Raw genomic sequence first — 14,033 nt, 5'->3', positions numbered from 1 at the left:
TGGTTGACAGCAGGGTCAACAGTCGCATTGTATTTAGAGTTAGTGCGGCTTCACCTCGAGTGCTGCGTGCAGTCGTGGTCCCCACCATTTAAGAAGTTACTGAATCTAACAGCTATAGATTTTCCTGAAGCATCACATTGAGAAAGTACTTCCCATTGTTACATAAATTTCCCTGTAGCAAGAAAATGTGCAACTACATGAAATCCTATTTATTCCTGAAAAAAAGCCATAAAAGCAAAACAATTTGTGACAGTTTAGTTTCAACAGAAAGAGACTGGGTGACTGCGATGTAGTGAGGGACCACATAGCTGTTCTTTTGCGTGACCACTCCCAGTGGAAAGAAAAGGACTGAAGCGTGAATGGGGGGCAATGGATTGGGATGCTGCAACAAACCACCCTGGGGCCCAAGGCTCTCTGTGTTTCCCGCTTTGCTGCAGCTGCTTATCCGCTGTACACCTCAGAAGGGGCTACCTAAGTAAGCACAAAGAAAGGGAATCAAGGAGAGGAATAACATAACGTACATATTACATACTAGCTGTCGCAAGCATTATTCTTGGATACCTACCTTTCCTCCTGTGCGTACTCTTGATTCACCCTTGTTTGGAAGTGGTTTCAAGCTCATCAATGGCAACCTGCTGCAAACTTCTGGTTTTTTGATGTGCCATTTTAGCAAGCTCAGACAACTCACGAACGAGTCAAACAAGCACTAGAGACAGCAGGCTTGTGCCTCCCCTCCTAAACTCACTTAGCCCAGTTCACTGGACCACACTTCACTCAGGGCTATGTGATTCCGTGCCAGGAGTCAGGCATCCAAAATGTGGATGATGCGAGATTATATGTCACAATGCCCACCCACGTTTCCTTGTTTCTGAGAAACAGATTTTCATCCACAGATTTCTTCTCATTCCTTCTATAAGGCAATATGCATATTGTTTTTAATAAATATGCATTTATTAGTATCTTGTTTTAATAATGTAAACACTATACAGTTAAAAAGTAATTTGTCATACCATAGTTTTACTTTAGGCAGCACCACGCTTTTGTCTGTGTAATTACTCTGAATAGAGCTATATATTCCTTTGTTAATGCAATTCACTCAGTCGTGACCAGATCCCTTAAGTAATACAGGGAGAAATGCATCTGCTGTGTCATCTGATATAGTCAACATGCTTAGATAAGAAATTATTTACATTGTGGACTAGTAAGTTAGAAAGCTCAGTGTCATTACTCAGTAACTATCACTTCAACACTTTACAAAATCCACTAACTATGCACGGTACCATGGTCTTCAATGAAGACCAAGGAGCTCAAAGCAAAATCCACACCGCCTGAGCCTGGCTAACGCTGCTGACTTCCAGTAAGAGTATGAACATGCAAAAATGTTTGCCGGACTGTAGCCAAAATTTAGAATTGATTTTCAAAATTAATGAAGTCAATTAATATTATTAATTAAACTATATAAAGTATTTTATTTTAGTTTTTTTAAGAATACAACATTCTAAAAAACATTTATATCTATAATACATAAAAATTCATTAAAAACCACATATAAGATATGCAAACATTAACAGATTTTGAGAGAGTGGTGACAAATTTTCCAAGAAGGGGGTGGAAAGTGATAACTTCACTCTTCCAAGAAATATTTTTTAAACTGTGACTTTCACTTGTGTTAAGAATCTAGTTGAGATATCAAATTCTATAACTGACATAGTGCTGTCTAGACTATTTTAAGGCCAAGAGTTTAGATATCAGAGAATTAAAATTATCACAAACCCGCATTCTCAGTATAATACATCAAAGAGCCGGTGACCCAGATGTCACCTTGATTAAATAATATTATTATTCAGTAGCACGTAAAGATGCCTAGCATTTTGCAGAATAAAAACTTATTATAGTATTAGACACGTACATAAACAACAGTCCTCCAAAATGGACGATGCCATGAAGCTTTTGCTGCCCACCCTCTATTTATACGCAAAACACTTTCCAAAGCCTTTTCCTTCACATGGCACCTCGTCACTGACCACTTAACTGCTGGTAGCACTGGGATGCAGTGGTTTGACTCTTGCTAGTCTGGAGAGGCCGAGCCTAAGACACTGAGTTGGTGACTTAACGGAAACATATTTCATACAGTTATTACTGCTTCCTGATGCAGCTGAAAATAATAAAACAAAAAGGTGTAAGAAGTTTAGAGGGGAAAAAGAATAAATCATATGACTGTTGTCTTTTTATAGTTTTCACAGCAGAACAAAAAAAGTATTATAAAGATATTGCTAAAAGGTCTGAACAACGTACCACAGAAGCACATGAAAATCAGCATACTCACCAGGAATCAATCTATTTGGGAGCCAATGCAGCAGGTATGGTACACAGTTTTAATTAACCAGCAACACACTGGAGCAACACTAGACAAGCACATAAAAACTGTTCCCAGCATACTGTGCATTTTCAGGTGCTCCACAGAGAATCACACAACTGAACACAATTACAAGTGGGAAAAGGAGGCTTGAGAGAAAGGAGCCAAATAGAAAGAAACGTGTACAGAAAAGAAGAGTAAATATGAAGGAAAACCAAAGAAAGAAGCAGGAGTCAGCAGCAGCATGCTCTAATACCTTAAGAAAATAAAGCTTCTAAGCATTTGCTTTACTAGAGCAGTTAAAAAACTCTTAACATTTTTCTAGTATCATTTGTTTAGAATAGATGATAATGCAGCATGTACCAGAGATAAAGAAAGCTCTTAAGAGAAAAATGGACCCAAGACAATCTCTTGATTAAGATTTGATCCGCACTCTGGAAAATATTTTATTATCCTCCCCACATAAAACAGTTAAGGATAATGCTGTAAGAGGAAAACAAGCACAGAGATAGCTTTTCTTTCTTTCCTTTTTTTGTTTTTTAAACTAAGGTCAAAAGAATACCTTTCATTATAAGAGGGCAGTAATTTTTATGAAATACTGTTTGTTTGTTTGCTTGCTTTTAGGAGAGACTGCTAAAAACTTAAGTCAACTAATGCATCTGTTTATAGTTACAATCTTTCAGGTACCTGGTGGTATCCATTTAGGTTTCTTGTCTGTTACAGGACTTGGTGTATATAAAGGCCTCCCAACTGATTCTGAAGAACTGGACATCATCTTTCGTATTGGCTCAGATTTGTGTTCTGTTATCCATGAAGGAGAAAGTACAGATGATACTTAGTTGGAAAAGACAAGAGACCTCAGAAAGATATTCTTTAGCAGAGAAATCATCACACTGCATAAGATGATAAATCATTGTACAGCACAAGCTCTCCACATGGAGTGAAATAAAGAGTATATTACTAGATTACCATGTCTTTAACAGTATATGTTTATACAGTCAGTCCTGTTATACTCTGGAATTTCAATCCTGGTTTGAAAATAAGCAGTGTAACAATCTCTTGTTGAAGACCTGCCAGATATCGAATTTCTAAGAGGAAAGATTCTTCTGTCAGCTACACAAAGCAAACCATTCCTTGTCATAACTAAAACTAATTTTAAACTAAGTTACTAAATTACATGTTGTAAACTGAGGCCTGAAATTAAAACACATTACCGAGTCAGACACAAGATTAACACCATGATAATAATTTTCTTAAGCTATTTAAAGTAAATTGTGTTAGCAGCACAGTGGACAATTAACTCTGACGAGCATGCATTTTTTTTTTTTTTTGCCAAGTGGATAGTAGAACTAGCATTGTTTAGCTATCCTTGAATTAAAAATTCATCAATGCAACTCCAAGAAGAAGGCTCTGAGATTATAATTAAAAAAAAAAAATCCTCAGATCACTCATTGTTATTTAACCTTTTCTTAAAAGCTAGATATAGTTATATAAAAATAAATTAACTTTGTCTATTCACTTTTGTCTGCTTTTATTGTAAGGAGTTTTAGTTTACTATAAAGTGTTTTTTCTTTCAGGATTTTTTTCTACTCTCCTCCCTTCACTCCACATATAGTCATTTTCATCATAACCCTGCAGTCAGTCTGTCAGCCAGATTTATCTATTCCTTCACTGAAAATAAAAGGAACTTTATTATAAAGAAGGCTATTTCAAATTCATAGTACAAACTTACCTGTAGCATTAATCTTGGATTTGGGAGTTTTCTTCTCTCTTTCAGCTGGTATCTTTTGTTTGGTTTTCTTTTTATTTCCTTTGGCTTTCTTCTTTTCTATAGCAAAGTCTTCATCATCACCTTCACTATAATCTGAATCTTCTTCTGACTCCTCACCTACACAAGGAAAAGGGATGTCATCTCTTTACAGGAAATACAATTTACTATTACTCCAGGGCCTTCTAATCACATTCTGGACATAAAGAACCAGGATATCTTAAGGATACAGTAAAACAAATTCGCACGTATTTATATACTGAACTGAGAAAGAACTAGCCTCCATAAAACATTCTGTATTTACAGAATTCTTGCTCTGTACTTTAATAATGGAATGCCCTGGTATAAACTGCATACAATAATGATTTTAACAGCAGAATTACCAATATTCCATGTATGCAAGATGAAAAAGTTAAAATTATATGGCAGAGCTTCTGATTTTTACATATTCTTAGTCATGACTATTTTAAGTAGGAAAACACTATGTCTAATTTCAGCTGTAAGAAACATTTTCTAGATTTATTATTAAAAAAACCCAGACATTAGCAAATCTTAAAAATAGTTCTCTATCAACAGGAATATCTGGATTATTCCCCTGATATTTTATTTCACTGACAATTCTAGAAATATTTTCCAATAAACCTTGCAGTATGGAATAAAAGAATTAATACAGACATGTTAACCACTGGGGAATGAGAGAGAAATGTCTATCATACTCTGCAGGCATTCAATACTAGGCTGCTACCAGAAGCAGAGTATGAGGCTAGGCTGACCTCCAATCAGATGCAGCATGGTTTTCTAAGAGTTGAGAACTGGAGGAAGGAAAGAAGGGAGGCTACTTATATTTTAAATAAGCTTAAACAAAGACAATACTGAAAGCACTAACACCTGACAGTACTCCAGAGTCACTGTTTTGATGCAAGCCCCAGACAACAACTGGAAAAAAGAACAGAGGCTCTTTAAAGAGACAAAACTTTCCTGGACAAAGAGCGTAGAATAAATTTATTCTCACATACCGCAGCAAATGCAGAGAAGAAGTATCATTTTTGCCAGTTTGGGGAATGTGTATGAATAAGCTCCAATGTTTAGATTAGTGTCAAAGTGCAATTGACATGCCACTAGTATTAAAAGATAATGGTTCAGTAAGGGGTGGGGGGGGAAGATACAGTAGAAGCAGTATGCATTTCACTGAAAATATAAACTAAATGTAAGGCATCACATTCAAAGCACATCCAAGCAGAGGGTTTTTATAGAGAAGAACTTACTGGATACAGACTCTGGCTCAGAGTCAGTAGCATGCTCTCCGTCATCACTGTCAACAGTCAGTAACTTCTTCTGATGTGCCGGAACTTTAGATGCTGCTGTTCTTTGCCTACAGTCACCCCTAGGTATGTCATCATCCATAACCTGATTGAGACCTAGAAAACAGAAGGTGGTCTAATTAATTCAAATTCACAGTAAATCTATTCTCCTTCTCAAAAAGATGCAGGTATTTGAGTCCCCAGAATTAATTTTTGTGATTTTGAAGTATACTGTACAGAAGCATATCATTGGCACTTTGTTTTCATGTGATTCTCATTTTACTCTTTTAACTGACCAAACTGTACTTTCTGGTTGTGAAATTTATCAATATTTACCTGTAATCAAACTAACAAAAGGACCAAAGAAGACCAAAAATAAAACTGGAAAAATGAAAAACTTTCCAATGGCACAGCAAATGTTCTGGTCACGTTTATTTGATGCTTAGGCATTATGGACCCATTAAGGATACGAGGGTAAGTGTAGCTTCTTGAAGAAGTAAATAAACTCAGCATCTAAAAACATCACATCTGTTGCTCTTTCCAGCTGACTTTTAGTGATCTGTAACAATCTCATTCAATAGTCCACAGGTTTTACCATTTTAAGACTGGGACCAAGTTTTTAATGAAAAAATTAATGCATCCTTCAGTCTTTATTTAAGATAAAGACTCTTTTTTCCATGTAAGTGAAAAACAGAAACCAGTGGAAACAAAGAAGAGATAAGTTACTTTAATGTATCTTGAAATGCTATTTCTGAAAAGAGAGACTATGAGAACAACTTACCTAAAAGTTCACTGTCTACGCTGCAGTTGGAAAAAAGGGGTCTCCCGCGTACATTTTCTGATTCAATATTCTTACCTGTTTTAGGATCCAGAAAACAAACAAACAATAATATAAAATATTAGTATACAAAAAACACATTATAAAAAGTCAAGATATTAAGAAATGAAAATAGCTAACATATTTACCTGTCTCTAATCAAACTATATGTTTGAAAGACCCTACAGAAGAGTTTCTCACAGAAAAAAACCCAAGAACATAAGAAGACAGGCACTACTTAGAAATTCTCATTTCCTTATAATGACATCTTAAAATAAAACATGACTTTCAACCTATTTCACTGTAAAATAAATTGTCATGTTCGAATTCACTACATATAAATAAAGTGTTGCATTGAACTGTAAAATAACCTTGTTCTTCTGAATTTTGCACCTCAAGGATATTTGCAGATTTTTCTTTGACGGATAAGGCTAAGGCGACTTCCAAATCTCTTTGATAAAGTTTGTCATCCAAGGATATCCTGAGGAAAAAAAAACCCCAAATCTGCTAAATAATAAAACAATGATGTGAGTGCTATAGATCTACTTCTGATTCACCAAACTTTTAAAAATTCAAGTACTTGTAAAGAGATTAATATTTCAATAAATACTTATAGCATATCATATTATATTACTTCCTGAAAAGATTTAGACAAAGTGCACACTAATATTTAAAGTACACTACACTTAAAAGTATTATGATTGCAAAACAATGTGTGTATATATAAAAATGAACTAATAACTGGTATTATCACAGAAAAAGGTGATTACATTTGCTTGAAATACCACACTGAAATGTAATATTCATACATAACTTTACCACCAAAATAATCAGATTTCTTTTTTCATTGACATTGACTTTGTATTTTCTATCAAGCTTTCAATATGTTCTTTTTTAAGGAGTCAAACTTGTCTTTTTATTTTGCAGTTTTAGGAGTCCTCAGTAAATCACAATTGTTACAGATATCAAGACAAGATCAGACATGCAAGCTTGTTTCTGCACCTATGTGGGCCGCTTGCTGGAGTTTTTTAGAGCTGTAACAAAATAGACATAGCTCACTACTGAACTCAGGGAAGTTTTCCTGACTCTATGCATAATCACATTATCCCTGATTTGCAACTATACCAATAAAGCTGAAAATCTTTATCACTCTAATATGTTAGTTGTTTATTTTCAGCTGCTTAAAACTCTAGGGAGAGGAAAGAAAGAAAAAACAAATACTGTTATTGAAATCCAGCTTTACACAGAGTTGATTACATTTCAACGTTTCTTACCTTTTACTAGGTGTCTGCTTTTGTGACAGAGTCAATTCTTTGTGTGGCCTTTTTTGCTTCTCTTTTTTCTCCTTCTTTGGTTCCTTGAGCTGTGTTCTGGATTTTTTGCTTGAGGCTATACATGCAAAGTCTTCATCTGTTTAGGAAACAGCAACAAGCTTTAGTGAGTTTTCCTATATTATTCCATATGGCCAAAAGAAGTCATTCAACTTAATTTCATCACACACTGAAAATATACCAAAGATAACCTTTTTGAAATTAATTCTATTTTTAAAGAATACCACTATAACTACACTATTCTTAAATGTATTTTAAATGAAAATTTAACAAGATCTCTTTTGCATATGCTTTTATTCAAGAGGTAATGATTTCAATTTTTATTACCAGTAAGGCAATAAAGCTTCAATGTCCAATGTGTTACCAGATTTTCAATAACTAGAAGTTCACATTTTGATGTGCTGAACAGCTGATATGCTGAATCGCTGTCATTAAACAGTTTTGAGTTCGTGGTGTTTTGGGAGTTGTTCCCCTTAATGACTCCCATTCTTAAAAAATGCAGGCTGCTACCCTTTTTCTACCGTTTTCATATTGCCTCTTACCAAACACAATGCATTTCTCCAATTTTCAAAGAAAATTAGACAGCACGAAAACTGCCTTTCTTCCAGCTGAAGGCATTGCAGATCACAGTGCAAAATGAGGAAAAAAATAATTTTCAGTATTCTCTAAATGATGGAGAACCTCAGATAAGATTAGTAATGTTTCTGAGAATTTACACTTTAATATTACAGGTGGTCACTTATAAACTAAGAAAAGTCATGCATCACATTTAAGCTAAGAATCTGCATCAATCCATATGATTCACACAACACCTTCAACATTATTTACCTCCCCTTCCCACCAATTCAAACTGTTCCCCGTGTCCTGCAAACAGCATGGGAAAAAAAAACATGAAAGCAAACAAATTCTGTAAGAAAAATGCTAACACCCATTAGGGCTTAGAAGTAAAGGAGGAGTGCTGTGAAAACAAATAGCCTGCAATCTGTTTTTCTTACCAATAGAACTCAAAATTTGATTGCTATGTCCTTACCCAAAACCCATCAGATACAAAGCTGTAGGAAACTGGGGTTGTTTAGCCTGGAGAAAAGGAGGCTGAGAGGAGACCTTATCGCTCTCTACAACTACCTAAAAGGAGGTGGTAGACAGGTGGAGGTTGGTCTCTTCTCCCAGGTAACAAGTGATAGGACAAGAGGAAACGGCCTCAAGTTGCGCCAGGGGAGGTTTAGACTGGATATTAGGGAATTTTACTTCACTGAAAGGGTTATCAAGCATTGGAACAGGCTGCCCAGGGATGTGGTTGAGTCGCCATCCCTGGGGGTATTTAGAAGACGTTTGGATGAGGTGCTTAGGGACATGGTGTAGTGGTGGCCTTGGTAGTGTTAGGTTTACAGTTGGACTCGATGATCTTAAAGGTCTTTTCCAACCTATACGATTCTGTGATTCTGTGAAAAACGTTAGATCTACATACAGATGATTCACACCTCCTTTATATTCTGATTTACAATCCTGTGAACTGATAATCAGGAGGACATGGAGCAACCAATTACCACTGAAAACTGAGGCAGGGAGAGAAAGAGGTTTTCCTGCAACAAGACACCACGTATTCACCAGTTTCTGACACGCTGTTGTTATACTCTGGCTTACAGGCATCATATTCTTGTTGAATTAGGATATTTAACACTGTGCCCAGATTACTTCCAGTGAAAACAGTTAACAACCTTCTCAATGAACTAATTCATTAAACACACTCTGATGATGTTTTGGGTGGTGACATTAGCATTTGGCATTTTTGTTATGTACAAGAACACGCCACTTACCATCATCTTCCAAATCCCCAAACTGGGAATAATCAACAATTTTCTTGTTCCTGTGGCAAAAAACATACACTATTAATCCTTTCAGACTGAGCACCTTGACTTGATAACACTTGATTTTTGGGTAAGTAAGTCATGTTTTACAAGAAAAAAGCAGCACACGTTCAAATATATGTATAACCAGTGCTACTGTATACAATATGGTTATTAGGAAGAGCTTCTAGATTTTTTTTAAGTCTTAAAATAACAGTGCTTTTTGTTGTCCTCATTGTGGGAGCGTTGTATTCTCCTTATGTACACACCGTCTCAGAGCTGCTACTGTGCAACTGAAATTATTTATCTCCTGGGTTACCTTTAGGCACTTGAAATGTGTTTTCCCTGCACACCTCCTGGGCTGTTTCCCATGTGACACCGCCGTCGGTGCAGGTCTCATCCCACCCAGAGGGGGCACAAGCAGCACTGTCAAGCCCACCCCTCAGCCAGGGACCCACCCAAGGGTCGCCACTCGCCGGGGCTGCTCTTCGCGGGACACCGCCGCCCCCGCCGCCCGCCCCAGGGAGAAGCCCCGCGCTTCCTTCCAGCTGGAAGGGAAGCAGCGCAGGCCCGTCCTCAAGCCCCGCGCTGCAACAGGCCACGGAGAAGCTCGGTCTGGAGGCGCCCGGCTCTGACGGGGCCCGCCCGAACGGCGGCCGCGGGGGCGAGGGGAGGAGGGGGCCGCCCGCTTCCTCAGCGGACAACGGCCGGCGGCGGCGCGCGCGCCCCAGGCTTTCTAGGAAACGCCGCCCAGCGCCGCTGGGCGCGAGGTCCTGGCGCCCGCGCGCCTCGGGGCCGGCAGGGCGGCGGCGGCTCGCGCCCCGCGCCCGTCCCCCCCACCCCGCTCCGCACGGCGCGCGGGGCGCCGCGAGCCGCCGCACGCACCTCCTCACCGGCCGCGCCATCCCGGCTCCGGGCGGCGCGCGGCGGCCGACGGCCGCAGGGGCGGGGCACACGCGCGGATGACGATGTTGCTGCCCCGCCCCCTCCTCCTTGGGCGCCGGCAGCACCCACAGCAGCGCGGGTGCCGGCGCGGCACATTCGCCACGAAGTGGGCGGGTGCCGAATCTGCGGCCCCGGACGTAGAGGTTCTAATGGGGAGGCGGGAACCAGCCGGGGTCGCCGCCTTCCTCAGCGCCTGACGCTCCCCCCGGCGCCGCTGCCCGCCGCGCCCCCTCACCTTCCCTTCCGGGACCCAGGTGAGCGAAGAGGGAGGAGGATCCCCCTCCTGCCCTTCGCGGCGGGGGAAGCGGCTCCTGTCCCTGTGGGCGCTGCCCCATCCGAGCTGAGGGGCTGTGTTTACCCTGGGGTTCTGGAGTCTTCCCGGGAGGGGTAAGGGGGGACGGGATCCTGCAGGTCTTTCCCTCCCACCGCCAGCTTTGCTTCTGGCGTTTCAGTAACGGGAGCTAATGCTGCCTCTTTTGGCGTGGGCTACCGGTCTGGCACCCCAGAGCCTGTGGTGGAGCTGAGGGCACCAGCGCCGGTTTTGCAAAGAGGGTTTGGCCCTCTCTGCTGGGGCAGACCGGCTGCTCGGCTGCACTGGGGTCAGCGGCAGCGGCCGTCAGCTCGTCCCGCCCTTTTCCTCCCCACTAAACCTTGTTTTGTCGGGGAGTAGCAGAAAGACGTTCGTCAGTTTTGTGTTTCTAAGTGGTGCCGTTTAAATCCCTCTCCGTGACGGGCCAGGAGACCGCCTCGGCTTAGCGTTGGTTGCCCTGAGATTTTTGTCGTTATCGTGAAGCGATTTGTAACTGATTTGTTTAATCCGTTTCCAACATGTAGGTTTGTTCACAAAAAAAAAAAAAAACAAACCCAAACTGTAAACTGGTCCCATTAATTTTGCTGTGGAAAATATACTTTTTGTTTTTTCTTTCTTCTTCTGCTTTTCTGCTCCTTGGACCGTGGTTTTTAGCACTGGGGAGGTTTCACTGGGGAGATTTCAGCTGGAGTAATGTGTCCAGCTTTGCAGGTAATGTTCAAAAAGAGGAATGTAAATTAGTGGAGAAGCCCTAGTAGAGGGAAAAATTACTGACACAGGTGCTCCCATCCTGTATTTTCATCCTGTAGACAGTTCTCTTGCTTTTCTTTTGGCTTATTTTTAATGGTATTATTTAAAAATAATTACAATTATCCTAAAGCAGGTTACAATGACATGTTACAATGACAAAAATGACAAAATAAGCTTTTTCTAAAAATGATGGCTAACTTCTGCTCCCCCCCCACCCCCAAGTTTACCCCCCTCAGAAAAGAGGAAGTAAAATCCTAATGCACTGTGAAGGATTTCAGATTTTAAGACATGTATGGCAGCAGTTACAGTGTCTCAGTTAATAGGTTTGCTATTTATGAGGATTCCTTCTGTCCTGGTTCTGCTTTTAAGTCAGGAGGCTTATACCATAATTTGTAAGAGTAATTATCCAAATTCATATATTGATACACTCAATTACAGTTTAGAAGCATTCAGTGTTTTGGAAACTGGTATTTATGCTTCAGTTCCAACCTATGTATTTGGAAGTCAAAATTGGGATGAGTATCTATGAAAAATTTGGGGCGTTTTCTTGCCAGAAGCTGTTAAGTATTAACAAAGCTATGGTTTTAGTTAGTATTTTTTACTTATGATTTTACAAGAATGTAACTCCTGTTATTTTCATTCCTAATGCAGGAAATCAACTCAAGAAGATGAAGCCCAATAAAGGAAAGACCTGCACTAGGGAGAGAGACTATGTGTACAAATTTGACGCTGGAAATCAACATTTAGTGCTTACCGTGCCTCTCAAATTCCCTGTGCAAGAGAATATTAGTCATTTGCATGGACGACTAATGCTTCTGCACAATCTGCCATGCTTTATAGAAAATGGTAAGAATTTATTTCTTACGTTAGTGTCATATATCCATGTCCACAAGTGTCTTAGAACCTCCTTTAAGAAACCAAAAGAAGGGTATTTACTAGAACAGCCTTAAAAAATTTGTTTTTAAAACAGCAAAACATGAAAGAAAATTACTGTCAGTACTAGCAAGTAAGGTGCCCAAGTAAAAGGTTTTCAGAAAATCTTTATTTGTATGTTTCTTAGATGATTACTGATACTTCCACTGACATGTTTTGTTGATGGACCATTCTCTTCTTGTTATAATAGACCTGAAGCAATCTCTTAATAAGTTCATAGAAGAGGAAACTATAAAAGATTATGATAGAGAAGCTGAAATGGCTCTGGAAGCAGTGAAATCAGGAAAAGTAGACATAAACCAGCTGGCAGATACTTGGGCTAAAGCTTATAAAGAGGTAAGATTAAGGCTGAAAACTTAATATTCAGTACTTGCTTTGTGAGAGTGTGTGTGTGCATGTACAGACAGAATCACATCTGTGAAGATGCGAAATTACACTGAAATTCACTTTTACTGATCAATTCTTAGAACTTTTTCTCTTTATCTGAAAGTGATCATTAAGTCTTCATCCTACAAGTTCTCAGTCAGGTTTTTCCTGAATTAAGTAGTATCAAAAGGTACAAAATCGAGATGTAAATAGCTAGTGATAGTCAAGCAAAAATAGATGTAAGAGTTATAGTGCATTAGAATCAAAGCAAGAAATAGTAAAGTGGTAATTCTATCCTAAATCTCAGTAATAGCAATGAAGAGTCCAAAGAGGAAGTGTATAGTTGGGAGAGGCTTTTCAGCTCATTTTCTGAGTTCATGTGACTATTTTACATTATTTAGCAATGATGAGGCTTTAGCTGGAGTAATGTGTCCATTTTTGCATGTGATCTTCAAAATAGAGGAATGCAAAAGGACTCCTCCTTTGCTAGGAGGAGTCCGAGCGAAGAGAAAAAAAGAATGACAGAAACTGCAGCATTTGAGGAAAAGTTTATGGGAATTGAATTTGCTTATCATGGAATATAGAAGAATGTTGTGAAAAATTTCAAAACATACATCTTTCTAAAAAGAATTGGAAGCAAATCATCTGCCTTAATGAACATCAACAAAATGAAATGAGCTTAACCTTTGAGAAGGAAAAATCTGTATTGGGTGAGCATGGGAATGTGATAAAACATTGAAAGAGTTTACAGTCTTCTGTGCTAGCGGTTTCTATAAATAGGTTAGCCTGAGTGCAAGGGTTAGGATTAGGTCATTTCTTGACATTCTAACCTACACTTCATTGGTACAATCTCAATTTGTCAGCTGAATCTGCTGGGAATGATTGCAAATGTAAGGAGTGTTTCAGTATAAAGGAGCTTGAAAAACTGGCATCTTTGGGTCAGTCTTTGTTCAATAAAAATGGCTTTTCTTAAATCAGTATTGTTGATCAAATTCTGATGACATCAGAGGTTAATCATCCTTTCTAGCAAAACATTTTTGTTTGCACAGCTGGTGTTTTGGGCCCTATCTAAAATTCATCAATTGTAAATATTGTTGTACATATTATTATTCTTTCCAAGTTGGTGATGGCTGAAAATTGGTAATTCCTCACTGTAGTCAAAACCTTAATGTTTCTGCTGTTAGTCGCTTTGAAAAAAAAAGAATATGGGAAGGGAGAAAATGTTAAAGCTAAAGCAGAATACAGAAAGCTCAAATTAGGAAAGATAATCCATGTAAGTTGAAGGTTGTGCGATAGTGTGTGTGCCCAG

The 14,033-nt window shown here is 39.1% G+C and overlaps 2 protein-coding genes across 6 annotated transcripts in view; one reads left to right on the top strand and one right to left on the bottom strand.

Annotated features, from left to right (window-relative positions):
* Nucleotides 1–1,483: 1,483 nt before the first annotated feature.
* RAD51AP1 (RAD51 associated protein 1) lies at nt 1,484–10,429 on the bottom strand. Of its 2 annotated transcripts, none has more exons than XM_072877802.1 (9): nt 10,306–10,429; nt 9,391–9,440; nt 7,517–7,652; nt 6,614–6,723; nt 6,207–6,281; nt 5,390–5,542; nt 4,089–4,244; nt 3,044–3,190; nt 1,484–2,155 (listed from the first exon to the last, which is right to left on the bottom strand). In XM_072877802.1, the coding sequence occupies exons 1-9, from the start codon at nt 10,323–10,325 to the stop codon at nt 2,028–2,030; spliced, it is 975 nt and encodes a 324-aa protein (XP_072733903.1). In that variant the 5' UTR covers nt 10,326–10,429; the 3' UTR covers nt 1,484–2,027. The 2 variants fall into 2 exon arrangements, with proteins under 2 accessions (XP_072733903.1, XP_072733910.1); XM_072877809.1 differs by having other exon boundaries at nt 1,488–2,155; nt 3,044–3,157; nt 10,306–10,422.
* FERRY3 (FERRY endosomal RAB5 effector complex subunit 3) overlaps nt 10,263–14,033 on the top strand; it is a 23,318-nt gene continuing 19,547 nt past the window's right edge. For 2 of the 4 annotated variants that reach the window (XR_012044884.1, XM_072877778.1), the window contains exons 1-3: nt 10,488–10,619; nt 12,077–12,271; nt 12,549–12,694. Coding sequence is in view for 3 of the 4 variants with exons in the window: in XM_072877778.1 (XP_072733879.1) it covers nt 12,094–12,271; nt 12,549–12,694 (324 nt within the window). In the remaining variant the exon portion in view is untranslated. Of the gene's footprint in view, nt 10,620–11,347; nt 11,387–12,076; nt 12,272–12,548; nt 12,695–14,033 lie in introns of those variants that run through there. The other 2 variants (XM_072877785.1, XM_072877767.1) reach the window with 2 other exon arrangements.

This window comes from Ciconia boyciana, chromosome 1 (genome assembly GCF_034638445.1).
Source record: "Ciconia boyciana chromosome 1, ASM3463844v1, whole genome shotgun sequence".
Taxonomy (NCBI): Eukaryota; Metazoa; Chordata; class Aves; order Ciconiiformes; family Ciconiidae; genus Ciconia; species Ciconia boyciana.
Note: the sequence above shows the minus strand (reverse complement) of the source record. Positions and strands in the feature narration are given on the sequence as shown.